The sequence below is a fragment of the Podarcis pityusensis genome (assembly GCF_964106645.2).
Source record: "Podarcis pityusensis genome assembly, chromosome: 9".
Lineage (NCBI taxonomy): Eukaryota > Metazoa > Chordata > Lepidosauria > Squamata > Lacertidae > Podarcis > Podarcis pityusensis.
In genome coordinates, this window is record NC_138034.1 from 5,614,109 (window position 1) to 5,640,080 (window position 25,972).

Sequence of the window (25,972 nt, forward strand, 5' to 3'; positions counted from 1 at the left end):
GCCGGTCGAGGCCGCGCGGCCGCCCTCCGCCCCGCGTCGCCCGCCTGACAGGCTTCGCCCGCTCCCCAAGCGCGGCGCCCTGGGGCTCCGGGAGAGGGAACTGGCCGGGGACGGAGGGCGCCCGGAGGGGCCAAGAGGCGGCCGCTGCTTCGAGCCCCTCGCCCCGCGATCGCCGGGCGAGCGAGGCCACGGCGCTCCTACGAGCGGCTGCTCCGGCCTCCTGCTCCCCGATGCCGGCAGAGGTATCTCTGCTGGAAGCTGAGCTGGGGACGGTCCCATGCCAGAACAAGGGCAGCGCGGTTGTGCGCGGCCCGCGAGGATCAACTTGAAACCAGACCGGACCCCGCTTAGCTTTGCAAATGTCTTAGCGTTTTCATCGCTGCACCACAAGCAGGGTTCCTATATTGGCTGGTCCCTGAGGTATCCTGGACTGATAGTATGCAAGAGGGTCTTTTAAATCAGTTATTAGAACACTGCCCACTAATGGGGCTACACGGCCTAAAGCAGCCTCTTGTAAGTCAGGCAGTCCTATAAAATGATGGTGTTGAGGGTCATCGGGAGCATAAAAAGCTGGATATAATAGGGGGCATCTTTATAGGAGACAAGAGAGGAATTCCAAACCTGGAAGCTGCTAGAGAAGTCTGTGTAGTGACTGGGCTCCCATTCGATGTTGCTAGAAACTGTTTAGGAAGGCCGAGAAGGCTTCGAAAACAAGATCACAGGGTGATCAAGTGTCATAGGTGCTTGCAGTGGTAATCAGAGTACAAAACTCAGTGCAAAACATTCAAAAGAAACATACTGGTAGCAGTATCACATTTTTAAATATATAAATTATTTTATTGGAATACAAAAAATATAAATATAATCAATACCATACAGTTTTGGATTAGGCATAGTGGAGGCTTCCAGTGGCGTAGCGTGGGGGGTGCAGGGGGGGCCGGCCACACCGGGCACAACATCTGGGGGTTAGGGTTAGGGGGCGCAAATCCACTGGTTAGGGGGCACAAATCCACGGGTTAGGGAGCGCAAATTACTTGCCTTGCCCCGGGTGCTGACAACCCACGCTACGCCACTGGAGGCTTCTACAAAACAAATACAGTTCCAAAGCAATAAGAGATCCCTTATTTCTTGATAGTCTGCACTGATTTTGCAGAGAAGCATTTACAGTATATGTAGGCAGAGGAGGACTGAAAGTGCAGCATAACACTACATTTGCAACAGCAACCAAGGTGTAAATTCCTACCCTTTGCATTCTTTTGCTTGTTCAAACAGAAATGTAATAAAAATCCACAGCTGGGTTAAAATCCGAGTCAGCCAATTCCAGCATATGAGATTTCCAAGCAAGGAAGTACACAGAATTTTTGTTTAAAATTAGGATTGTAGCCTAATTCCATAGGCAAACTACAGCATGAAATCACAACAGGGTTAAGTCAGAGAAGTCTGACTGCTAGAAACAGGAGCCAAGTTTGGCCACACGAAGCCAGCCCCATTTTATGTGGTGGTAGGGACAGTCTCTTACTTTAAAGTGCTCCAAATTAAACAGCAGAAACTACATACCTGTATCACTTTTATACTAGTTAATTGTCATGCATTATAGGAAGAATTTTGTTATTTGGTGATTGTATAATAATTCTTCCTATTTCACCCACAGAACTAATTCATGAGGAGACGAAGTGACTGTTTAAGCCAGTTTAAGTCTGTAGTGTTTGTATTCCAAAGATTCAAATGGCTAAAGGCAAGTAGCAAGATCATGTGCATCTAGACAAAAAATATTTCTGGCACCAGAAGAACATTATTGAGCTGTGGTATGGACAAAGGTGAAAACCTTAAAAAAGGTGATGTTCTTTAACAGCTGACACAGTTGGGGAAACAACCAAGGGACCTGTCTTTTAGTCAAACATCTGAGGAAACGTAACAATCTAGACTCACCAGCACAGAATGCAGCCAATGCCATCTTGCAGGGTCTTGTGCTTCCAAGGACAAACAAGATGCATAAAGATGGAAAAGAGGAGCATGGCCCTGGATCTCTTGGGAAATGGCTCTCTCATCCCTTCCTTGAGTTCTACACAAGTGCACAATGCTATTAGTGGCAACATTTCCTTGAAGGCAATTGCAACTCACCAGCTTTTTCTAAAAGTGATGAGTAATCGTTCATTTACAGCAAAGTGCAGAATTTACAATTGATAATGATGGTTTTTATTCCACCTATAAGAAAACATTTCAGCAAACCTGCATTGCTTTGAAAGAAGACAACACGGTATTTACTAATACAGGGATTTTAATGGCACACAAACCAGACACAACTGCATTTTAATGAAAAGGTCTCCCTCGGGAGGTTGTGGACTCTCCTTCCTTGGAGGTTTTCAAGCAGAGGTTGGATGGCCATCTGTCATGGATGCTTTAGCTGAGATTCCTGCATTGCAGGGGGTTGGACTAGATGACCCTCAGGGTCCCTTCCAACTCTACGATTCTATGAAAGTCCAGAATTGGTGACCAGAAAGGGAAGGAGCAGCTTCAGACAGCAGGGGTTATTCAGCTGTCAGTGTTCTTTGGAAATACAGGGCATAACACCTGAAGGCAATTTACAGAAGAAATTCTACAAGATACACAATGAACTGCATTGCAGAGGGTTTGACTAGATGACCCTCAAGGCCCCTTCCAACTCTACAGTTCTATGAACTGTAGTTAAGAAGGTGCTCAGCCCAAGGATCCCCTGAGAGCCAAGATGCAATCAAGGTCCCTTGGGTCAAGAAGCACTAATGCCTTACCTGTTCCAATAATCTGTAGGCAACCATGGAATATAAAGATTTGGCTTAATCTAGCAGAGATAGCAGCTTTCCTTCTGCCTTAGAATATACATGCACTTAATCAGTTTTTAATGATCATATTTAAGCAAATATGTCCAAAAAGCAAAAAACATCTTACCCAACTGAACATTTAGAATGTACAGTTACATATGAAACAAGGAAAATTGCCTTTAACACAAAAAATGCTTTCCTTGCCTACCAACAGGAGTGCTGTGTTTTTTAAATAATTTCGCAAAAACAAACAGATCAATTAATGATGAAAAAAAGAAAGAAGGCTTATCACTGAATGAAACAAGAAAATTAGAAATCCTTATATGGCTCTTGAAACTAGCATGGCATGTCAATCGGTCAATTACTGGTATCAGCATGACATGTCAAGGATGTCATCTCTTCACTTTTCATGAAAAATTACCTTGTGGAAAGACACTGACAAGGTGAATTTTGCCTTATTCAAGCTGATCAATAAACTTCACCTTATTGGAGAACATACCTCTACAACAAGTACTCTTCAGCAGATGCAAAGCGGCAGAGCAACACATGGAAACCAACCAACTTTACTGGAAAACAGGACTGTCAAATAGCAAGAGCAGCAAGACATCCAAGACATCTCTTGTTACAGGAACACAGATGTATCAGTGGCATTAGCATCAAGGACACGAGTAATTTCATGAGGAAAACAGGCAGCAAAGTTTCATTAATGTGATTCTAACAACAGGAATTCCTAGACACTGGTGCTCAGCTGCTCAGGGGGGAGCAGGGCTCTTTTCTAAAAAGCCTCCCTCTCAGGATTACGTTTTCCTTATTCTTCTCCAAGAATGAACACATCTTAGAAAGACAGCATTCTATGTAGTCAGCCATCAGGGCTCCATTTTCCTTCTAGGTAAGCACAGGGGACATTTTAGCTGTTAGTTTCTGCCCCACACACCCCAGGATTATCAAGTACAATTTTCTTCTCAGATGTTAGCACAGGAAGAAAAACAAGAAGCGGTCTTGTTGTACTACATCTGTCATTCACATGCCAGTTTGCTATCAAAACTGGAGAGTCCAACGGCAAATGCTTGAAGGGCGCACAGGGGGTAGTTAAAGTCCAAGGTGAACACATCTTCTGCCACACGGCCAAATTGCATTACAATGTAGTCAACTAGAGAAAGGGAAAGAAATCATAATCTAGCTGCATCATATGAATGGAATCATCACATTTATCCGTAGCAATTCCCTACCTGCTATTTGCCCAATCTGCACATATCAAACCCTGAGGCAGATATTGTTTCTCACAACTGGTTAGGGCCCACGCTTCCTTATTTTCAAGACACCATTCCTATATTTTTTAAGCCCAAAAGGAACCTTTTTGTCTCATAGCAGAATGACTGTCCTTCTCTTCCTGGCCATTATATCAAAGCTGACAAAACATCAGGCATCCTGAGGGCTAGACAACAGAGCAGGGCAGGCAGATGGTACACAAATGACTGGTATTGCATGCTTCAATTTGGTGCCCATCACCTCATGATGACCTCATGGAGCTGGCCATTATCTATGAGAGATCTGGAGAAGACAGGGTGAATTGCCCCCAGTGTACCTCTGCAGAAAGCCAGTGCTGCCTAGGTTAGTTAGCCTAATATTGGGCTGGTGAAGCCAGTTGCTAGGCCTCAAGGCCAGAATGGGTGGGCCCTCAGTCAGAAAAGAGACAGAAAGTAGCCTCACTGTTTTCTTTGCAGACTTGGCAGGACCAGGGTAAATAGGTGGACAGTATTCCTAGTCTTATTGCCTGGAAGGCAGGAAGAATAGGATATTCCCAGCCTAATTTCTGATAACCCCAACATGGATCATTGGTACTCCCTTCTTTAGTGAATAAAACTCCTCAATAGAAATCCTAAAATATAAAACATCAAATTAATCCCACTCTACCCTTTTTAAATGGACAGCAACACACTATACCATGGCATTTGAATACTGAAAAGCACTGAAGGTATGTGACTTTTTTACATGGTTTTTTAAATGAATAAACTTTATTTTTAATTGTATTGTTTCCCTACCTTTGTATTTGCCACCCTCAGCTCCTTTGTGAGGCTAAATTTAATAAAATACAGGTTGATATAAAAATATATTTTAAAGATTTCTATTGAAAACAACAGTGGTACCTCTGGTTATGAACACTTCTGGTTACGAACGCTTCAGGTTTACGAGCTCTGCTAACTCACAAGTAGCTGCTCCTGGTTGCGAACTTTGCCCCAGGATGAAAACGGAAATAGTGTGCTGGAGGTGCACGCACAGCGGGAGGCCCCATTAGCGAAACCGTGCCTCAGGATAAGAACACTTTCAGGTTAAGTACGGACCTCCGGAACGAATTAAGTTAACAACCAGAGGTACCACTGTAAAATTGGGGCCATTAATATTCCAGCATCTCCCCATTCTGTTCAAATGTATTCAAACAGCAACAGATGATGGTAACAATGGCTTGCAGCCAATTAAAAATGAAAGACTTTGATGAAAGGAGTGTTTAAGTTGGGTAAGCAACATCTGTTTTGGCATGTAAGACTTCTGGAAGAAAAACATTGGCACAAGAGAAGGGGGCTTAGAGGGACGGGGAGGGGCGCCGGTGCAGAGATCTACCTATTCAGCATGGCAGTGGTGCTAGCAAAAGGATTTTTGAAAGCAACATGTGACTTCTAGGATTTGTCTTCTCTCCATCAAACCCAGCAATCTTTAGTGAAAGATTCTAGATGCATTCCCAGCCCTGAACCTTCTAATGTTCTGGACTGAGAGTCTAGCCCTCCAACTTCTGCTGTAGCTATTAATGTCTTAAGACTTACGGTCATTTTCATGGACGATCTGGAAGTTCTTCACGGAGGCCTGGGTGACTCTCCCATGGAAGTTCAAGACATATGACTGGGTGTCATCATTCCATACTGGAGCTTTGTTGTGCAACTCAATTAGGTTCTCCATGTTTTTATTTTGCCATTTTGACAGCAAACTCTCATGCTCCTGTGCAACAGAATAAGCAAGAAAACAAGACCTCAGGTTTCCTTTCCCATCCCCTTTCCATCAGGCTTGGTCTGCAAAACTGCTGATAGCTCTTCAACTTCACAGTCCTGACTTCATTTTTTTTTTATTCCTACTCACCATCGCAGGCACACATGCAAATGAAAATGGCAACATTTTCATTCTATTTCTCATTCAAATATAGAACAAACTCTATTTTCAATAAATTTAAATAGCTTTTCAAAACAAGTCTCTAAGCTCTCCTAGAAAAAAGTTACAAAGCAAAATGTGTAGCTGTCTTCTAGGAGACTTCTTATTCCTTCCCATTCCCAAGGCTGTTATCCTTCCACTCCAACTGAGCTTATGTTTAGAAAATCTGAAGATCACTCTTTCTTGCATCATGTAAACAGAACATATAACTTGCGAACATGCTCTTATATACTGTGGCTACTCTCCCTCTTTCAGCTGAAGTGCTCTTCCGCAGATGGTCAACAACACTCAAGATTCAACAGAGGCTATGACAACCTAGCTGAATATTATGGATTCAAGAATAAGCTACACACACGCCTCTACTACGCTGTCAGAACTCTTAAGGGGAACAGTAGAATTCTTTTAAGTGAAAAGTGTCCTGAAGTGCATCATATTCAGTTATACAACGGCATGCCTGTTGACTGCTCCTATCATCACTAAAATCTGAAACTCCATTTTCTCACTGTAGTGTGAATATGACCCAATTAGAAACTTGCATTTCGTGGCCTGATTGGAATCCGTTGATGATTGAGATTCATTCCTGGAATAATGACTGACATTTTCCTGGGTCCCTTGAATCCGAGCACGTTGGTTTCCTGTTGAAAAAAGGAGGTAGAAATTTTAGGAGGAGAAGACTGACCTTAAATATACAAATTTTATTGGATTAGAATGGTGTGTGACAAATACACTGGCCATGCTTGCTTGGAAAAGGCAAACCAGTTCCCAACATTCCACTTCACTCTAGCATTGCCCCGAAAAAAACAAAGCAGGATGGAGTGATGGAGATGAAGGGGTAGGCTCAGTCCTCACTCCTAACAGTGTCCCCGAGTGCACACCATTATTTTTACTCACATGAGTGAAAATAGCTTGCCTATTTCTATTTCTGAACCAAGATTTAGTGGGTTCACAAAAATGCAGGGAACCTACAGCTGTGGAATTTTGTGTTGCCTTGGGGTCAGAAAACCAGCTGTTCTAGTTAAAAGCCAGGATCCTGCCACCATTTTGGCAGGCAAAAGTACTATTTTAACCTTACCCCTTTCCCATTGAAGTATCCAAGCCTAGCAGTGAATCTCAACACAGCAACTAGTCCAAAGGTTTGCTCCAGTTCCTTATACTCCACAGCAAGTAGCTAGTGTGTCTCACTCCCATTACTCACCTCTGCCTTCTGTGTGATCTTATCTACCTTGCTTTAGTAACTGGACCTGAGAATGGGCTAATTTCCTTCATGAGCTCTCATCACCCCATGGATGAGTTAATTGCAAGTGCATGGTCAACTTTGTAGCAAAGCTTCTTTTTTTTTTATCTTGAGCAGGTAAATTTTGAGGTCTGGGATTTGTGAAGGTAGAAGTTCATATAATTTTCATTAGTGACGATTGAAAAATAGTCCATTTATTCAGAACAGTTGTTAACAATGTAGATTTGGCAAGTTTGGCCCTCTTCCTCTGAAGTTTTATATGCTGGTGTCAAAGCCTATTGGTGAGTATTAGCTTGGTTTTTTAAATGTATAGTTGCTTTTATTACAGAAGTGCCGACCCTGTTAATGTTTAATTTTATTATTTTTTAACAGATTTGTCATATTATTTTTTCTGATTAGGCCACTGGTGACCTTTGTGTTGAAATAGGCTTAGCACGTTTGGAAAGCCATTATAAGGATATGCATGGAAATTCAACCAAGGGGAAGCGAGGAAGTCACTTAACAATGTCAATAAGTGTAATTTTAATAAGGATATGATTTATGTTTGTTTGTGTGCTTTGTGTGTATATAATTTTGTGAAACTTAATAAAAAAATTTGGGGGAAAAATGAAATACCGTATTTTTTGCACCATAACACTCACTTTCTTCCTCCTAGAAAGTAAGGGGAAATGTCTGTGCGTGTTATGGAGCGAATGCCTACGGATGGCGGGGGGATCTGCTGCAGTTGTGAGCAGAGGATCCATGGTTCCCCTTCCTTCCCTCCTCCGTGGCTCGCTTTGCTCACTTTGAAACAGCAAAGCGGCAGAAGAGCCGCTGAGTGGGGAGAAGAGAGGGACAGAGAGCGAGGTTACAAAGCACGGATCCACATGGATCCTCAGGATTTTTGCACTGGGTCACCCCAAATTCACCATCAGATCACATAGCATGTCCATGGCTACAGCTTGCACCAAAAAAATCACGCACCCACTTTTGCCTGGGGCCGCAGTGGTGCAAAAACGTGGTTACAAAGCATGGATCCACATGGATCCTCAGGATTTTTGCATTGGGCTACCCCAAACTCACCGTCAGATCACATGTCTGTGGCCACAGCATGAACCACAAAAATCATACATCCACTGTTTCGTTTAGAATATTTTTTTTCTTGTTTTCCTCCTCTAAAAACTATGTGCGTGTTATGGTCGGGTGCGTGTTATAGAGCGAAAAATACGGTAGACTTAGCACATGTTGAAATATACTGCATAAATCCCACCAGAGATGTATTATTGCAGTAATTGTAACTATGAAAATTACTTTATTATAATAAATAATTATGCATCTTTTTCTTAACTAATTTTGTGACAGGAGTGAGCCAGCGGTAAACCCCACTGAGCAAGTTGGAGTTAACGCTTTATTAGCAAAAACACAATCTGCACATGAGCGTCAGGCCTCATAAGCACAGCAACTCATCTCCAGCAGGTCTTGCCCCCAAGAGGCAGTTGCTGAGACTGAAGGTCCTCATCTCCCCACAGCTGCCTAAGTCCTCTCCTCTTCAGGGTTTTCCCCAAGCAATCTTGAGATTGTGCCTGTGTGAAGCTAACTTCTCCTCCGTCCTCCCTCTTCATGCCTCTCCTAGTTCTGGGAGATCAAGGAGGGGAGGGGAGCTCGTTGCAGAAGGAGGGAGAGACACTCATGTCTCTTCAGCAGCCAGACTCACCTCTGCCTCTTGGCCTCCCTTCTCTTCTGCTTCAGCTTCTGTCCAGTTCTGGACTTCTCTCTGCCACAGACTCCCCCCGCCCACAAAGCCCTGTTACCTCTTCAGCTTCCAACACCTCCACCCAGTTCTCCCTATGACCACTCATTGTCATCCCACCGCCATTCCCCAGCTGGTTCCTCCCATCATTCCTCTACATCCAACCAGTCTGTGATAGTTATGCCATATAGCCATCTTGCATGTAGAAAGGCAGATAAAATTGTTGCAACGAAGATTTATGAACAAAGCAATAAATGTTTCCTAGATTATCTGTGGGTGAAATACATTTTAGAATGCTTCAATTTTCAAACCAGTCAGGATTAAAGCCTAGACTAAGTCAAGGCTGCACCTTGCAGGTTCTCTTTTGTCCTTCCAATACAGGTTAGCATGAACAAAGACAATTCTTCTCCCTCACTCTGCCCCCAGTAGTAAGTTACTTACGTAACAGATTGCAGCCAGCTCATGCCGGGTGTGAGCTTTTTCCACCAGTCCCTGTGCTTTGATTGGACTAACCCCATGATCGTAAACAGTAAATTTAGTCCCCATAAGATTAGATCTAGGATTAGAGAATACAAGTGAGTTGGAAAATTTCCTTTCTCCTTAAAACACATCTGACATTTTATCATCCTCTTTCCCCAAAGCTTGCCTTAGTTTGCCCAGGAAATGAAAAAAACTATGCAAATCCACCACCACATTTTTCTGCGCTTTGGTCTTCGGTGCCCTTCTTCAACTATATCATAGAACTGTAGAGTTGGAAAGGACTCCAAAGGTGATCTAGTCCAACCTGCTGCAATGCATGAATCTTAACCAAAGCATCCCTGGCCATCCAACCTCTGCTTAAAAACCTCCAAGGAAGGAGAGTCCACAACCTCCCGAGTTGGGCCAGTTCACTGTTTAACAGCTCTTACCATCATAAAGTTATTCCTAGTGCTTAGTCAGAATCTCCTTTCTTGCAACTTGAAGCCATTGGTTTGGGTCCTAGCCTCCAAGACCAGTGGTGTCTGGCCCCCATGGGAACCAGCCACCACTGGGGGATCTTTTGGCCCTCTGGATGTTGCTGTTGGACTACAACTCCCATCATCCTTGACTACAACATCTGCAGGGTCACATCAACCTGGACTCCCAACGTTCAAGGGTGATGGGATTTATAGCCCGGCAATGACTGAAGGGTTGCACATTACCCACCCCTGACATACATGAACATACGTAATTGATCCATCTAGCCCAGTATTGCCTAAGCACCAGGTTATGATTCTCACTATACAAGGAATTATGCCACAAAAAGCCATAACAGAGAAAGTCACACAACACAGGAAAAGCACAAAAGTATCCAGCCTACATTGGGATCAGCTGAGGTTTTTGGTTGTGGAAGCAAGATACAAAACATGTCATAGCAAGCCCCCACTACCTCACTGAACATCGGGGAAGGGGCCATAGCTCTCAGTGACAAAGCTTTTCGTATGGAAGATTCTAGGTTAAATCCCAGGCATCTCAAGTTCAAACAGATCTTAAGTAGCAAGGATGACAAAGGCCTGACCTTGGAGAGGTGCTACTGGTTAGACAGTACGGGGCGAGATGAACACAGTATAAGTCACATCACTTTGAGAGTCTCACCTGAGTTTTCCAATAAAGCTTTCTCCTTCCCTGGACAGATCTGTTGGATCAATTGAAATGAGGTAATTTGATGTTTTGCTCTTTTTCCTTTTTCTCCCCGCAAGAAGGAATATCTAGACATATAAACATTTTAAAGAAGGTAAGGTGTGAAGGGAGAGAGAATATTTCAAGAGAGCATAGTAATTATGCATTTTAAAGCAATTTCTCTAGAGCACCACTTCTCACGTGGTGGGCCATGCCCTAGTTTGAGATGGGCTTGGCAGTCCCCAGCCTCCGTCTACCTACCCACTCCTTCCTTCAGGAAGACTGGGCATGTCCCCTCATACAAGCTGGCTTTCTCCTCTGTCCTCTTGCCACTGCAGCTGAACTAAATGAAGAGGAGGAGGAGGCAGCTGAAGAGGGAGAAGCTGAAATGAGTGGAAGGGGGAAAGGAGACAATGGAGGCGAAGGACAGCAAGTGGCCAGATTAGACTCATCAAGCATCCTTACCAATCACACAGCCAACGCCAGCCACAGCTGCTGCTTGCTTCTGTTAGCCCAGACCTGAGGTCATTATGGAGGAGGACAAGCCACAATCCCTTGTCATCTCCTCTTCATATTGCCTGCTGCTCCTGCAGAATTCACCATTACTGAAAATTTGTGCTACGGGGGAACGGAAGTAGATGTTCGCATCTGCTGAATCACATGACTGGTGCCACTGGTGATGGAAATGTTAGTAATACTGATGTTGGGGAACATGCTGTTTCTAGTGGTTCCTTAAGCCAGCTGCTGTTGAAAAACCTTCAGGAGGGCTGTTCCAGCAGTGGCTGAGGGAAATGGTGAAGAGGACAATGAAGAGAAGATAGTGAGGGATCATGGATTGTCCTGCTCCATGCTGATGTCAGGCAGGTTGCAGCTACCCTGTTGATGAAAATCCTTCTTGTTCTTCGGCTCAAGGAACTACACAAGCAAAGGCAGCTAGCTAGGATTTGGACTAGGATTTGGATCAACAAGGGAAGTGACTCAGTCACGGAGTCCAGGAACTGGTGGAGGCCTTGGCCTGTCTACCTGGAGGGGGGGGGGATGATAGCAGCCGCTGGTAACCTAGCCTGGAGTGCTCTGACAGCAGGAAGGGCTTCCACACAAAATAATAGCTTGGGCTGTCTTCTTCCTCTCTTCACTTGGCTGGTTGTAGTGTCAATGTCAATGTCGATGCAAAGCAGCAGCTTAAGTCCTTTGGGTTTTGTTTCTAAAAAACACCACCCACCCACTTCCTGAAGTTGTCAGCACAATACACTATTCACTGGACTTTTTTTTTTAAAAAAACCTGAAACTACCTAAAGAACCAAGCCACACAATGGAGAAGAACTGTGGTGGAATTTCCAGTGTTGTGTTAAAACGAACTGATGCAAGGGGTCCACCATTAGGTAGGGTGAGGCGGCTGATCTGGGGTGTCATAGAAGGTAGCATATGGTTGGTTGAATTCATTTTTCGTGTACTTTTACTGCCAGGGAGAGAGAAACAGGTTCTGTAAAGAACACAGAATCTGGGGATCATAAAACTCACACCACCATTTTGTGATTGGCTCTGTCTCCACCAGCTGCCTTTTTGTAACAGCCCTCTCCAGTGGACCCTGGAGGTACAAAGACTGAGTTTAATGCAAACCAAACTAACATAATAAGTTATGAGAGGTGTGCAATGTATGCCAGCAGCAGAACTTTGAAAACTTGTTACTGCTGCTAACTAGAAATCTATTTATTATTTTTCATTGTTACGATAGGTCTGTGTTAGCATTGTTGATTGCTATTTATTAACAGGGAATTCGTTATTTGTTTCTTGAAGGATATACAGTGGTACCTGTCCAGTGAAAATCATGCTAACAGACAAGCTTGCTACTGAGATTCTGAGAAGTGTTGACAAGTATCATGTTCAGTTGATTAATTTATTTCAACTAGGAAATAAGCTCTCTGGACCTTGATTTCTTTCAGTATGTTTCATGTGTGTGTGCACTTAAATACAAAGGTGTGTGCTTTTTTGTAATGTTTTATCACTTTTGTTGATCATTTAAATAGCATTTATAAATAGTATTTGGATGGTTGCCCTAGGACTGCAGAACCAGATGGAGGCACACACTGCCACTAGACAAGGCACTGCGAGCCACTGGGAAGCTGTGCCCTCAGTCTTGCAGGGAGATCATGAGGGCATGGAGACCAGCTTGGCCCTATCAGCTGGCTACTGAAGGAGCATTTGCTCCCATGTTTGCTGCCCACTTCCCTCTCATTCCCTTTGCCCCTTTTAAAAATGGTGTCTATTAAATTGTGAGCCTTCATGCAGGGACTCTCTTAACTTTCTAATGCATGTGTTGAGAACAATTTAGGTCCTTTGTAAGCATTACAGAAAACAAAAAAGTAAAAATAAATATACCGTACACTCTGTATGGCTTTAATTCTTACGGGGGCAGGGGGAGGTTGAACTTTTTTGGTTTTACAATATATCCAATACATTCATTACAACATTATTTGGTTAAACACAGTACCTTTCTGTTGTCATCCCGCTCTAGGTGCATGTAGTAAGTAGGAAAGAGGCCTCGATCCATTCCCTTCTTATCTCTAGTAATTCGACATTTCACGGTAATACCACGAGGAGCTGGGCGTAGTACAAACTCCTCCAGGTTTCCCACTTCTCCCAGCTCTGCATCTGTCTGAGAAAGTGCCACGCAGGAAGCACCCATTTCCTGTAAGATAAAACAAGGTCAGGTCAGAGTGCTCCCACAACACACAAATTTAAGGAGAATAAAGGTATATTGTCTAGTACTGGGACAGTCAACAAGGCACCTTCCAGAATTTATAATGGTTCAACATGGGAACAGGAGCAGAGAAGGGAAGTGCAAGACTTGCAATAATAACAACTTCAGGAGTAAACATAAGAGCGATAATGATAATGGCATTCAAGATAAAGTAAAGTCTCCAGTTAAGTCCCATTTTAAAACATGAGGGTAAGGAGTCTGGGAAGACTTCACAGGTTGAATCTGGCAATGTTGGTGCTGATGCAGACTCTAGCAGTCACAAGCTTTCTTTTTTACATTTTTCACTGGGAGAATAAACTGCATACCATAGCAGACTTCTGGCTGTTTGCAGAAGCAGGCCTCTGAGATTCTAAACAGGGCGAAGGAGATCCTGACTGTTCCTTGGTTTCTTCTTCCTCAGTGTCTTCCTCATCAAAATTCATACTGCCAGAAATACCTATCGAAATGCCAGAACAAGGAGGTTATTTTATGTTAATGTAGAAGGAACCATATAGCAGATATCTCTCCCACTATTGTCCCTAAATTTAAATTGTAATAGGTTCATCATTTATGAAATAGCAACATGACTAATCCATCCCAAACTTCTCTAATTAATTTGTAACACCTTCCAACTTATTTTTCCAGACAGGCTATGAGTCAGTAACAATTTAACTCCATAATTCTCTAATCATCTATATGCAATATTTTTATTTGCTACACAGTCCACTTCCTCCATAAAATATGAGAATGATCTTAGGGGTTTTAGCAGACCACAAGTGAAACATGAGTCAACAGCATAACGTGGCAACTAAAAAGATGAATGCAATTTCAGGATGTATCAACAGATCACAAGACAGAATCTTTCTTCTGCTTTGGTCAGTCCTGGCCTCAGAATACCATATCCAGTTCTGAGAGGCCTGGAGACCAAGTTGTGTGGGGGTGGGGAGGCTGAAGGAGTCAAGTATGTTTAGTCTGGAAAAGAGACAATTAAGAGGCAATGTGATAGTCATCTTCAAATACTTGAAAGGCTGTCACATACAGTAGATGGAACAAATTTTGCTGTTCCAGAATGTTCAAATTACAAATAAGAGGTTTTTACATATGCCTCAGAAAGAACTTACTCTTGGTAAAACCCCTTTTACTAAATTGGCATTTTAAAAAATTGACAGTAAAAAATATTACATTATGAGGCAAACAAACCCACTTACTACCAATCTTTTCCATAATGAGAAAGTAAAATAAGTGTGAGAAAGTGGAGAAGTGGGCTGGGGAGCGTTTTAGAATAAATTCTCAGAATTTGAATACAAAATGGGAAGTACTCTGCTGGAGCCATAAACTGAAAGTAAATACAGTAGTCACACATTCATCTTCTCCCTGCCCAACATTCTAACACACTTTCATTGTCAATGAATTGTTTAACCCTTCCATTTCCATCATGGTTCATGCAATTTTTAAAGGAAGTTTTGGTAATTCTGGAAGTTAGGGTATAGAAGGAACCTAAGCATGCAGCACATATAGGCATCAGCAGCAGAAGAGCAGCCTGAAGGAGATGCTGTGGGGAGAGAAGCAACCCGTCATTGCACGACTGTTCCTTACACTGTAAGTACCCATTGCATTTTGTGTGTAATTTAAAAAAACCTTTTGCCTTGCTCCTTAAAACATCTTAGATGTGCATGGATTTATGTACCATATTTTTCGTCCCATAGGACGCACCTAGTTTTTTTGGGGGGAAATAAAGGAAAAAAATTTTCCCTTTATTTCCCCCCCAAAAGCAGGTCGGGGAAACTGAACCAGGTCGAGGAACAGCAGGATGGCGGCACTGCGCCTCCCTGCTGTCCCCCGAGCTTGTGGGGCTGGCCGATGTCTGCCCGGCGCGAGGGGCGTGAGGGGCGCTCTGCTTCAGGGCACCCCGCCTGCCAGGCAGCAGGCTGCTATCCGCAGCGTGGGGAGCCCTGCGGGGAACTCCTGCAGGGTTCCCCACGCTGCGGATGTCTGCCCGGCGCGCAGGGCGCTCTGCTTCAGGGTGCCTCGCCCGCCGGGCGGCAGCCTGCTATCCACAGCGTGGGGAGCCCTGTGGGGACCTCCCGCAGGGCTGCCTAGGCTGCGGATCTGTTCCCGAAGCGCCGGGCGCTCTGCTTTCAGGGCGCCCGACGCTCCGGGAAGCAGGCTGCTATCCGCAGCCTTGACATCCCTACGGGACCTCCCACAGGGCTGCCTAGGCTGTGGATGTGTTCCCGAAGCGCCGGGCGCTCTGCTTTCAGCACGCCTGGTGCTCCGGGAAGCAGGCTGCTATTCGCAGCCTAGACAGCCCTGCGGGACCTACCACAGGGCTGCCTAGGCTGCGGATGTCTTCCTGAAGCCTGGAGAGCGAGAGGGGTCGGTGCGCACCGACCCCTCTCGCTCTCCAAGCTTCAGCGAAAGCCTGCATTCGCCCCATAGGACGCACCCAGATTTCCCCTTCATTTTTGGAGGGGAAAAAGTGCGTCCTATAGGGCGAAAAATACGGTATTTGCTTGATACAATATACTTATTTATTAAATTTGTACACCACTCTTCACCCAAAGATCACAAGGTGCTTCACAAGTTAAATAATAAACTCTCACCTCTCTGGGGGAAAAAGTCATTTGTGCTAAGCCATACCTTGGGCTTAGTGTTCATGAACCAGTTCTTTAGATCAATTTCTTACCTCGTTTCTGCAGAATGTCTTGCAGATTCACATTGGAAGCTTTATCTATTGTACTTTCCTCAATCTTTTTTGGCTCACTGTCATCTTCTGTTGAGGATGATCCAAGTGAAATTATCTGGAGTTTAGGCCCCAACTCCTGAATCCCTGGTTTCAGGAAGATAGCTGGACCATCAAAGCCTACAAACCAGAGTGAAATGGTTCAAGCATATGGTGTACAGTTATTTTCTAATTACACAAGTAGTCTAGATGCCATTATGGAAGCATACTGGAGTATTCTAGAAAAATTGTGGTTTGCCAAGTGGTCATTTGTTTAGTTCTGCAGCTAAACTCAGAATTTTTCCAGAGGAAGACAAGAGTTTAGTTGGGCAGCCCACGCCTACAGGGCACACTCAAAAGGATGTGGCTCCTATCTTGCCAACCATTTCTGAAGGACAGCAGCAAGAGGAAGCAGCAGTAGAGCAAGAGCAGGATGACAGGACCTGCAGCGGGCAAGGAAGGTGGGTTGGGCAACTGCACGCACTATCACTTTAAAGAACCACAGTGATGTGTAAGCAGCCTTTTGTGTATGTGTGGCCTCTGCACAACCCTACATATGACAGGCTGAGTAACCAGGGAAGTGAGAAAGGTGCTCCAAAAGGCCACAGAGCTCATTGCAACCTGTCTGAAACAGGTCTCCACCTATCCTTAAACATCAACCCTGCAGTGCTGAGGCCTGCAATCAGACAGTGATGCAGCAAGAGTTCTGCCCAGAGAATTCCCTGAGAAAAAGCTGTGGAAAACATGACTTCCCTTGAGCATGTGCGCACAACCAAAGGCACTAGGAGTTGAGTCAGTTCAGAGTAGAGCTCATGGTTGATGAAATCTAGCAGGGAAGGATCTGGAGGGAGACTGGAAACCAATTCCTAGGACCTTCATAGCAGAGAAATAGCTAAGATTTTTCTTACAGTTTGCAGTCCTGCCCACATAAAAGGAAAGGATTTGCCAGATATCCAAGGACATCTCCAACAGCAGTTCAACTGTAGCACATAAAGTTCAGTCATCCTTCTTACAGGGGTGATGGCAATAAGGAAAGCTACCTTATAAAGTTGGCAAATAGGGGTTTGAAGAAGAAGAGTTTGGATTTGATATCCCGCTTTATCACTACCCGAAGGAGTCTCCAAGCGGCTAACATTCTCCTTTCCCTTCCTCCCCCACAACAAACACTCTGTGAGGTGAGTGGAGCTGAGAGACTTCAGAGAAGTGTGACTGGCCCAAGGTCACCCAGCAGCTAAAAGTGGAGGAGCGGAGACGCGAACCCGGTTCCCAAGATTACGAGTCTATCGCTCTGAACCACTACACCACACTGGCTCTTAATGGTTGAGCCATTAAGAGAACAAGGCCTCCCAACAGGCTTCAAATTTTCAGGGGATCATAAAGAAACAGGGTGGGTGTGTAGAGGTTTAAAAAATGCTTCAGAAAACAACTCATCAACAAGCAGTGCCTGTTCCTGGAGGTTGCCAAACATTGTGTATCCCAAGGGTGAAGCATGCCGCAGACCACCCAGGGGCAGGTACCCACTTGTGAGAACAAGCAACTGGGCAATAACGTCTGCCACAGAATTGATGTCTGGATAAGATATAAGGATTTGTTAGAAAATAAAACCCCAAGATGGTTGTCACCAATGGAAGCAAAGGCTCAGAAAAAACTCAATATGGAGGCCAAATGGCCGAAGTATTGGGAAATTTTGGAACAAGAGGGTGACAGATTAAAATTGCAGAGCTTTGAAAAATTAAAAAACAGAGTACAAGATTGGCTCCATTATTATCAAATAATGGAGGCATATAATTTGGATAAAAAACAAGGCTTCCAGGTGGAAAAATCAAAGTTGGAAACAGAATTGTTAGACCCTAAAGTTAAGAATTTGTCAAGAATGTATAACTTGCTGTTGAAATGGAATACTCAAGATGAAATGGTGAAATCTGCTATGATTAAATGGGCACAAGATGTTGGACATAATATTATGATGGCCGACTGGGAACAGTTATGGACCACTGGTATGAAGTTTACAGCATGCAATGCCTTAAAAGAGAATTTAATGAAAATGATTTATAGGTGGTACATAACACCAGTCAAGCTTGCAAAAATCTATCATTTGCCCGATAACAAATGTTGGAAATGTAATGAAACTGAAGGTACATTCTTTCACCTTTGGTGGACATGCCCAAAGATTAAGGCATTCTGGGAGATGATCTATAATGAAATGAAAAAGGTATTTAAATATACCTTCTTGAAGAAACCAGAGGCCTTTCTCCTGGGCATGGTCGGCCAATTGGTGCCAAAGAAGGATAGAACTTTCTTTTTGTATGCTACAACAGCAGCAAGAATACTTATTGCAAAGCATTGGAAGACACAAGATCTACCCACCAGGGAAGAATGGCAGATTAAGTTGATGGACTACATGGAACTGGCGGAAATGACTGGCAGAATGCGAGACCAGGGAGAAGAGTCGGTGGAAGAAGATTGGAAAAAATTCAAAGTATACTTACAGAAACATTGTAAAATTAATGAGTGTTAGAAGGATGCTGGAATGAAGCTATATGGTTTTAGTAGAAATGCAACAAAGAATTAAGTAAAAGCTGATTGATAACTGGTTAAAATGAAAAAATTTAAGGATAGACCGTTAAGATAAATTATAGGGGGGAAAAAATTAAGACAGATGGGAAGAATTTGCTGAAATAGTGAATTAAACTAGAATACAAAAAAAGGGAGGTGTGAGGAGGTCGAGGAAACAAGTAAAGGAAAGGTAAAGATATGGAATATTGGATGTGTGTTTTAGTTCTCTTTTTGTTTTCTTTTGTTATATTGTTGTATTGTTTTTCTATGTTTTTTTTCTTTTTTATTGTTGTCTTTTTTCTTTTTTCTGTAATTTTAAAACTTTTAATAAATATCATTCAAAAAAAAACAAAAAACGTCTGCCACAGAATTGATGCTAGCAAGATGCGCCACCATCAGAACTATGCATCCAAGCATGCACCCATTTCACAAATGCAGTGTGAGGGCTGCAAGGTCCTCAACCTTGTACTATCTTCTATATACCGGTAGATGAAGACAAAGGGTACCCATATTGTTGGTGACCACCTGAACAGCCTGAACATGAAAGAGAACTCAAAATGCTTGAAAGTCTTCAATGTCATTGAGCAGATGAACTTAATGTGAGACAACATTGTGATGCAGCAACAAAAAGGGCTAATTCAATTGTAAAAAGTTAAAGGTAAAGGGACCCCTGACCGTTCGGTCCAGGCGTGGCAAACTCTGGGGTTGCGGCGCTCGTCTCGCTTTATTGGCCGTGGGACCCGGCGTACAGCTTCCAGGTCATGTGGCCAGCATGACTAAGCCGCTTCTGGCGAACCAGAGCAGCACATGGAAACGCCGTTTACCTTCCCGCCGGAGCAGTACCTATTTATCTACTTGCACTTTGACATGCTTTCAAACTGCTAGGTTGGCAGGAGCAGGGACCGAGCAACGGGAGCTCATCCAGTTGCCAGGATTTGAACCGCCAACCTTCTGATCGGCAAGTCCTAGGCTCTGTCGTTTAACCCACAGCGCCACCCATGTCCCTAATTCAATTGTAGGTTGCATCAAAAGAAGTATAGTGTCGTGATGAAGGGCAGCAATAGTCTAGCCCTATTTTGCCTTGGTCAGACCACACCTAGAGAACTGTGTCTAGTTCTGGGCATCAGCATCTAAGAAGGATATTGACAAGCTGGAACATGTGCAGAGGCGGGTGAACAAGATGATCAAGGGTCTGGAAACGAAGCCTTATGAGGAACAATTGAAGGAGCTGGGTATATTTAGTCTGGAACAGAGGAGACTGAGAGGAGATAGGTTAGCCATCTTCAAATATCTCAAGGCCTGTCATATGAAAGAGAGATAAAGCTTGCTCCGGAGGGTAGGACCCAAAGCAATGGATTCATGTTACAAGAAGGGAGATTCTGACTAAACATTAGGAAGAACTTTCTGACAGTAAGAACTGTTCAATAGACTATCTTGGAAGGTGGTGGACTCTACTGGAAGTTTTTTAAAAAATATAAATTTTATTCAATTTTCCATTTTTTCCAAAATTACATCATAACAATTATTATTATTCACAATTTCAAAATTCCCCCATTCCCCCTGGACTTCCCTCAACCTCCTTCTCTGGTTTATTTCACAGTAATTTCATTTCACTGGAAGTTTTTAAATAGAGCTTGGATCGCCATCTGCCAGGGATTCTTTAGCTGTGATTCCTGCATTGTGGAGGATTGGAGTAGATGACTCTTGCGGGTCCCTTCCAACTCTACAATTCTGTGATTCTAAGTTTGTTGTCTCAAACAGGTTTCAGAAGTGCTGTTCTATTCATGGTTGTTGTTTTTTTAAAATGTAAATTTATTTTAAGAGGATATCATCTATTCTGTAATGTTTACATTGAGCTATTTGTCTCTCTTCGAAAATCATGCACATTGATAAAACCATCAAATCTGAAATATACGTGGACAGGCAATGAAAATCTAACACAGTCACATCTTACTTCAAAAGTGGAAACTTCCAGTAACTGTGGGGGGTGGTATAAAAAAAGTTGAAAGGGAAAATCAAGTGGGTCAAATCTCTCTGGGAAACTTGGAGGTTATTCAAAAGCACACAATGGTTCCTCAGTTAGATTTACTATATACTATCACCCCATAATATTGTTCTCTGAGCTTGCACTCAAGAGTACTGCAGTTTTATATTATTGTTTTTACACTGCATGGTTTTGCTCTAAGATTCTTGTGTACTGTATGCTTTTTTATTGTTGGTCTATTGACTGTACTAAATATACATCACTCTTTGTTTCCCCTAGTCCAGATGGCCACTTGGCTCTACCACCATGGTGACAAAAGAAGAATACAATTACAAATGTTTTAAGTCCCTTCAACTTCACTGAACCCTGCCCACCAACAACATAAATATTTCTTACTTGCCATGCTTTTCAGAGGTTACTGCATCCTGTCATACCTTCCCTGTTGGAGCACTGGAATCTCCATAAGGAAACCATGTTGTTAGAATGCATAATCGCCTAAAGTTACAGCAACTGATCTTGCCCAGATAGTCCTCTAACAAACAGAACTCAAGCTATCCAAAGTACACAACCACCAACATTTGTGAACCAATGACTTCTCAAGCAATGACTGGATAAGAGCGATCCATATGCTGTGATATAAAATATAAACTATATTTAATAGCTTCGGCCCAATATACCTGAAGGAGCGTCTCCACCCCCATCATTCAGCCTGGACACTGAGGTCCAGCTCCAAGGGTCTTCTGGCAGTTCCCTCACTGCAAGAAGTGAGGTTACAGAGAACCAGGCAGAGGGCCTTCTAGGTGGTGGTGCCCGCCCTGTGGAACACCCTCCCATCAGATGTCAAGGAGATAAATAACTATACAACTTTTAGCAGACATCTGAAGGCAGCCCTTTAGGGAAGTTTTTAATGTTTTAAGTTTTATTCTGTTTAATATTCTGTTGGGACCCGCCCTGAGTGGCTGGGGAACCCAGCCAGATGGGTGGGTTATAAATACATTATTATTATTATTATTATTATTATTATTATTATTATTTACCCTCCCTAAATATCACCTTGCCCTACAGTGTAGATAACTTGCCTATATATGTCTCTTACCTGACTACACTCATAACCATGTGTCCAGTGTGATGTCCATGATGCACACTGGTACGATCTACTATATGTTCCTCTACCCCCTTCTGTTGTCTTGTCTGTCAACAGAGAAGCATTATCTATAGCATATAAGTAGTAAGGGGAAGAAGAATCATTCATCAACTGTTATCACATTTGTATACTTTGATTACAAAAATTATTGATTCTGCATTCAATTATTCTATGGAAAACATGAACACAACAGCAAATAATGGCTGGTGTTTGTATAACCTAATTTCAGCCATACTGTTTGAAGTAAAAAAAAAAAATTGACACAGAACACTAATGATGATGCACCATTTTGAATGCTTTTTAAACAGAATACAGTGGTACCTTGGTTTAAGAACAGCTTAGTTTATGAACAACTTGGATTAAGAACTCTGCAAACCCAGAAGTAGGTGTTTTGGTTTGTGAACTTTGCTTTGTAATAAGAACATGTTCTGCTTCCTGATGAGTATGTTCCATTTGTAAATTGAGTCCCCTGCTGCTATGGGAAAGCGCACCTTGGTTTAAGAACGGACTTTCAGAACGGATTAAGTTCGTAAACCAAGGTACCACTGTATACAATTGGAATTCCTCACTTAACACCTACTGTAAACTCCAGGGAGAGCTGCATTTTGTATAGCAGCTTAGTTTGTTTCAACATGTCTGTTTCAACCGCGACAAATAGTTAGCTATACATTTTGCTACAGGACTGACAAGCACATCTGTAAATACAGTACTTAATATTTTAGAGTGCCAACTTCTCATGAATTTGATAGTGCTTATTTCAGGGGATTACTGAAAGTAAAAGAACGTTTAATAATTACAAAGACTTCACTCACCATGGAGGTGAACATCACTGCAAACAGGCACATGGGGTCCTACTAAAGGGCTCTGCTCCTCAGACCCTTTGAGCTTCACCTTATGCAACTTTGCTTCTGGATTTGGCTGCACCATCAAGGGTTCAAGACGCTTCTTCCTCTGTTTCTTTTCCAGAAGAGCTCTCTGTCAAGAAATACGCTCATTTATTAGCCTCAGCAATAGATCTTATGAATTCCTGCAATGTTATATGTAATGCCCAATGCAGTACTTTCAAGTACTTTTGACTAATCATGCAAGTTTAAACAAACAAATTTCATCTGGGGCTATAAATTATTTAATTTACAAAGAGCCATATAATAAAGTCTTTTGACTAATGATGCAAGTTTAAACAAACATTTTACTCTACCTTACCCTGCTCAAATTATCTGAATTTACAAAAATAAAGAACATGGTGTAACTAGATGAGCTTGTTGCAAGATCCAAATTCATGAGATAATCAATTACTCATTTTCACTACTACAATACCTGTCAGGCACTGCCTTGTGGTTTTGATTACCTGGTTCTCCAGTTTCAGCTGACGAAGTTTCAAAGCTTCATCCTCAAAGCCACTGAGAAAGATGAGAAATGAAGTATTAGCATTTCTGTTCATGCAGTAATGTGGTTGTAACAAATAGTTCAGGAAAGAGAGTCAAAATCTGTCAACATATGCAGCATATATATCAGATTTTTGACTGATTAATTATATTTCTAAGTCCACCCTTCATCAGCGTTTGAGCACCAGCAGTAAAAATAAAATACAGTACTGTAATTAGTGTGCAAACCTCAACAGTATTAGATCAAATTTCATCTTAGCCACAACCTTACTTAAGCCGCTTTCCTTCTGCTCACCCAACCCCACATTCAATATGGAGATGACACTAAGGTACCCTATAAGATTGCAAAGCACGTGCTTAAAAATGATAAGAATTATTTTTATTCTTTTGATGTTTCTCCAGAAACAAGCACAAACATACTAATGCAAGTGTAGGATGAACAACCCAAGTTTTTGTTCTAGTATCTAAGTCCTAAAGTTTTCACCATTATGCACAACTTTTGAAATTCTTATTTTTATTGAATCTTTTACATAACACATAGAACAGAACAAACAATACAAACAGGATACAGCAATACCATACTTGCATGGCAAATAAATATACTACAACCAAATAATACTATCTCTGGTGAGTTGCTTAAATTCTAGAACAGAGTGATTTGATGCAACCAATAGAGGTTGCATCAAATTACCACCTGTGTTTACATAAGAAAGCATCCAAATTATATCAAATTTACTCCTTTCAGCAAACCCCTAAGCACTCAATTTCTGTCAACAAAAAGTAGTGCCCCCAAACCCTAAGTCACAGAGCTGCCCCAGGAAAATGGTTTCAAAAGCCACAGGAAAGCATGCAGAATGGTCACACTCCCCCATACCATTCCCAACAAAAGTTTCAGTGCCATGATCACACCTGAAGACAGACTGAAACTTCTCTAATCACTTGCATATAAGCATCCTTGTAGCCTGCATGCCACCAGCCTTGTCAGCACCTTTCCCAAGAAAATGATATTTGCAACTTGGTGACAGTTGTTCAGCACTTCTGGGTCTAGGGAGGGCTGCTTGAGGAGAAGGCACATCCCTGCCTCCTTCAAGGCACCTCCCCCCACTCTTCCACAACGATACATTAATCACTTCCTGGATCCATCCAGTCATTCCCTCTCAGCTAGATCCAAAGGAGGACAGTGGTCCAGTGAGCAAGCAATCAGTCAAACTCCTTCAAGCAGCTTATGCACATCCTGAGATCATAACAACTGAAACAGATCCATTACAGCTGCACTAGAAATTACTCTAGGCATCTCTTATTAGAACAAGTCTAACTGTGGCATCTAAATTCTGTCTGATCTGTGGGACTCTAGCCTTGAAATGCCTGGCAAAACTGTCACAGCATGCCTTTGAGAGTGCAAAAGCCCATTCACTACAGAAAACAGCATTGCTATCACCACATGGATGGGAGAAAATGAGCCAAAAATAGGTACACTGTTAGGTCAATGGTTAAAGCTGCTCCCAGGCAGCAACAACCAAAAAGAATCTAGCCTGATCCCACATTTATATTTCTATCCTGAATTCTGGTGTTTGGTCGCATCCAGGCACAGCAGAATGTTGGAAACTGGGATTATACAAAGAGAACCCATGAGGCAAAGTGAGGCCTCTGGCAGCAAGACCTTCAGGGCAGCAGATCACAATGTAGATCTTTATTCCTTCGTGTTTCTAATGTGAATTAGTAGGGGAGCACCATTTTGTGTTTCACCTCAAATGCCAAAATGTATTGGGCCAGCCCTGGTTAGGGCTTCAAGCAAGGGCTTGTCTACACTTGGGTGTAGCCAGGAGGGGGCAGGGGGGCAGTTACCCCCCCCCTAAATCAAGCAAATAAATAAAAATAGTTAACTGACCAAACGTGTCACAGATAACTGGGTTCTGCCCCCCCCCAACAATGCCTGCCCCCCTAAAATTAATCCTGGCTACCCCCATGTGTCCACCCCCTCGGATTAAGGGGGGCTGTGAACCCTGCTTGCGCCTCCCCTAACTCCCCCTCGTCCTCGCCCCTTCTCCTTCTCTTGCCGCACACTTCCCACTCCCTGAATCTGGAAATTCCCCGTGCAATTGATGCAGCTCCCCTGTTCGGATTTTCAAAGCACGGGGGATCTCCGCGTTTCGCTGAAAGGGGGGGGGGGATCGGAGGCTGCGCGGAGGGGGGACGGGTGGGCCGCTTTCCGCGCCGGGGCCGGACGCTTTTAACTTCCCGAGCGACCAGTTGCGCGCTGAGTTAGCGGCGCACGTTTTCATTTTCGAGGCTTACTTACTTTCGCCGTTAAAAGAGGCTGAAAAATAAAATAACGCCTCGTGATGTTTACATACCCTCCCCAAATCCTTATGGGGAACAACCACCCCATCCATTCAGAGACTTCCCCTTAAATCTAACAAATAGGTGCCACAGCCAAAAAGCGGACGGGGCGCAGTCAGGGCGGGCGGCGCTGAAGCAGCCGGGGGGTCAAGCCCGACCCAGGGGGACCGGGGGGGGGGAGCGAGGCCGACGCCTGAGCCGGCCGCCTCCCCTCCGGGATACGTGGCGAGGAGGGCGGAGGGTGGCAGCAAGGGCGGCCGCCTTACCTGGCCCCAGCGCTGGGGCAAATCAGCCCGCTGCCGCTCGCCATCCTGTCATCACCATGGGAACCCCAAGAGGTGAGGCCGCCGCCGCCGCCGCCGCCGCTCCCCAGCAACCGCCCTCCTTCCTTAGCAACCGAGCGCGGCACTGAAGCTTCGCGCCATTGGGCGAGGACCCCGAGTACCCCGCGCTCTCATTGGCAGCCGCGCGAGGGGAGGCGGGCTCTGAGGCCGCGCAGGCGCC

At 43.6% G+C, this 25,972-nt stretch overlaps 1 protein-coding gene and 1 long non-coding RNA gene across 3 annotated transcripts; one reads left to right on the forward strand and one right to left on the reverse strand.

Annotated features, from left to right (window-relative positions):
- The first annotated feature begins 3 nt into the window (after positions 1 to 3).
- On the forward strand, positions 4 to 3,058 carry LOC308484951. The gene is made up of 2 exons (XR_013990209.1): positions 4 to 901; positions 1,079 to 3,058. It is a non-coding gene; the product is annotated as an uncharacterized lncRNA (long non-coding RNA).
- TULP3 (TUB like protein 3) lies at positions 811 to 25,875 on the reverse strand. Of its 2 annotated transcripts, XM_081020085.1 has the most exons (11): positions 25,735 to 25,875; positions 23,092 to 23,143; positions 22,556 to 22,718; positions 16,024 to 16,200; positions 13,664 to 13,794; positions 13,089 to 13,286; positions 10,574 to 10,686; positions 9,401 to 9,515; positions 6,533 to 6,631; positions 5,618 to 5,789; positions 811 to 3,948 (listed from the first exon to the last, which is right to left on the reverse strand). In XM_081020085.1, the coding sequence occupies exons 1-11, from the start codon at positions 25,776 to 25,778 to the stop codon at positions 3,815 to 3,817; spliced, it is 1,398 nt and encodes a 465-aa protein (XP_080876211.1). In that variant the 5' UTR covers positions 25,779 to 25,875; the 3' UTR covers positions 811 to 3,814. The 2 variants fall into 2 exon arrangements, with proteins under 2 accessions (XP_080876211.1, XP_080876212.1); XM_081020086.1 differs by lacking the exons at positions 22,556 to 22,718; positions 23,092 to 23,143; positions 25,735 to 25,875 and adding an exon at positions 20,996 to 21,017.
- Positions 25,876 to 25,972: the final 97 nt, after the last annotated feature.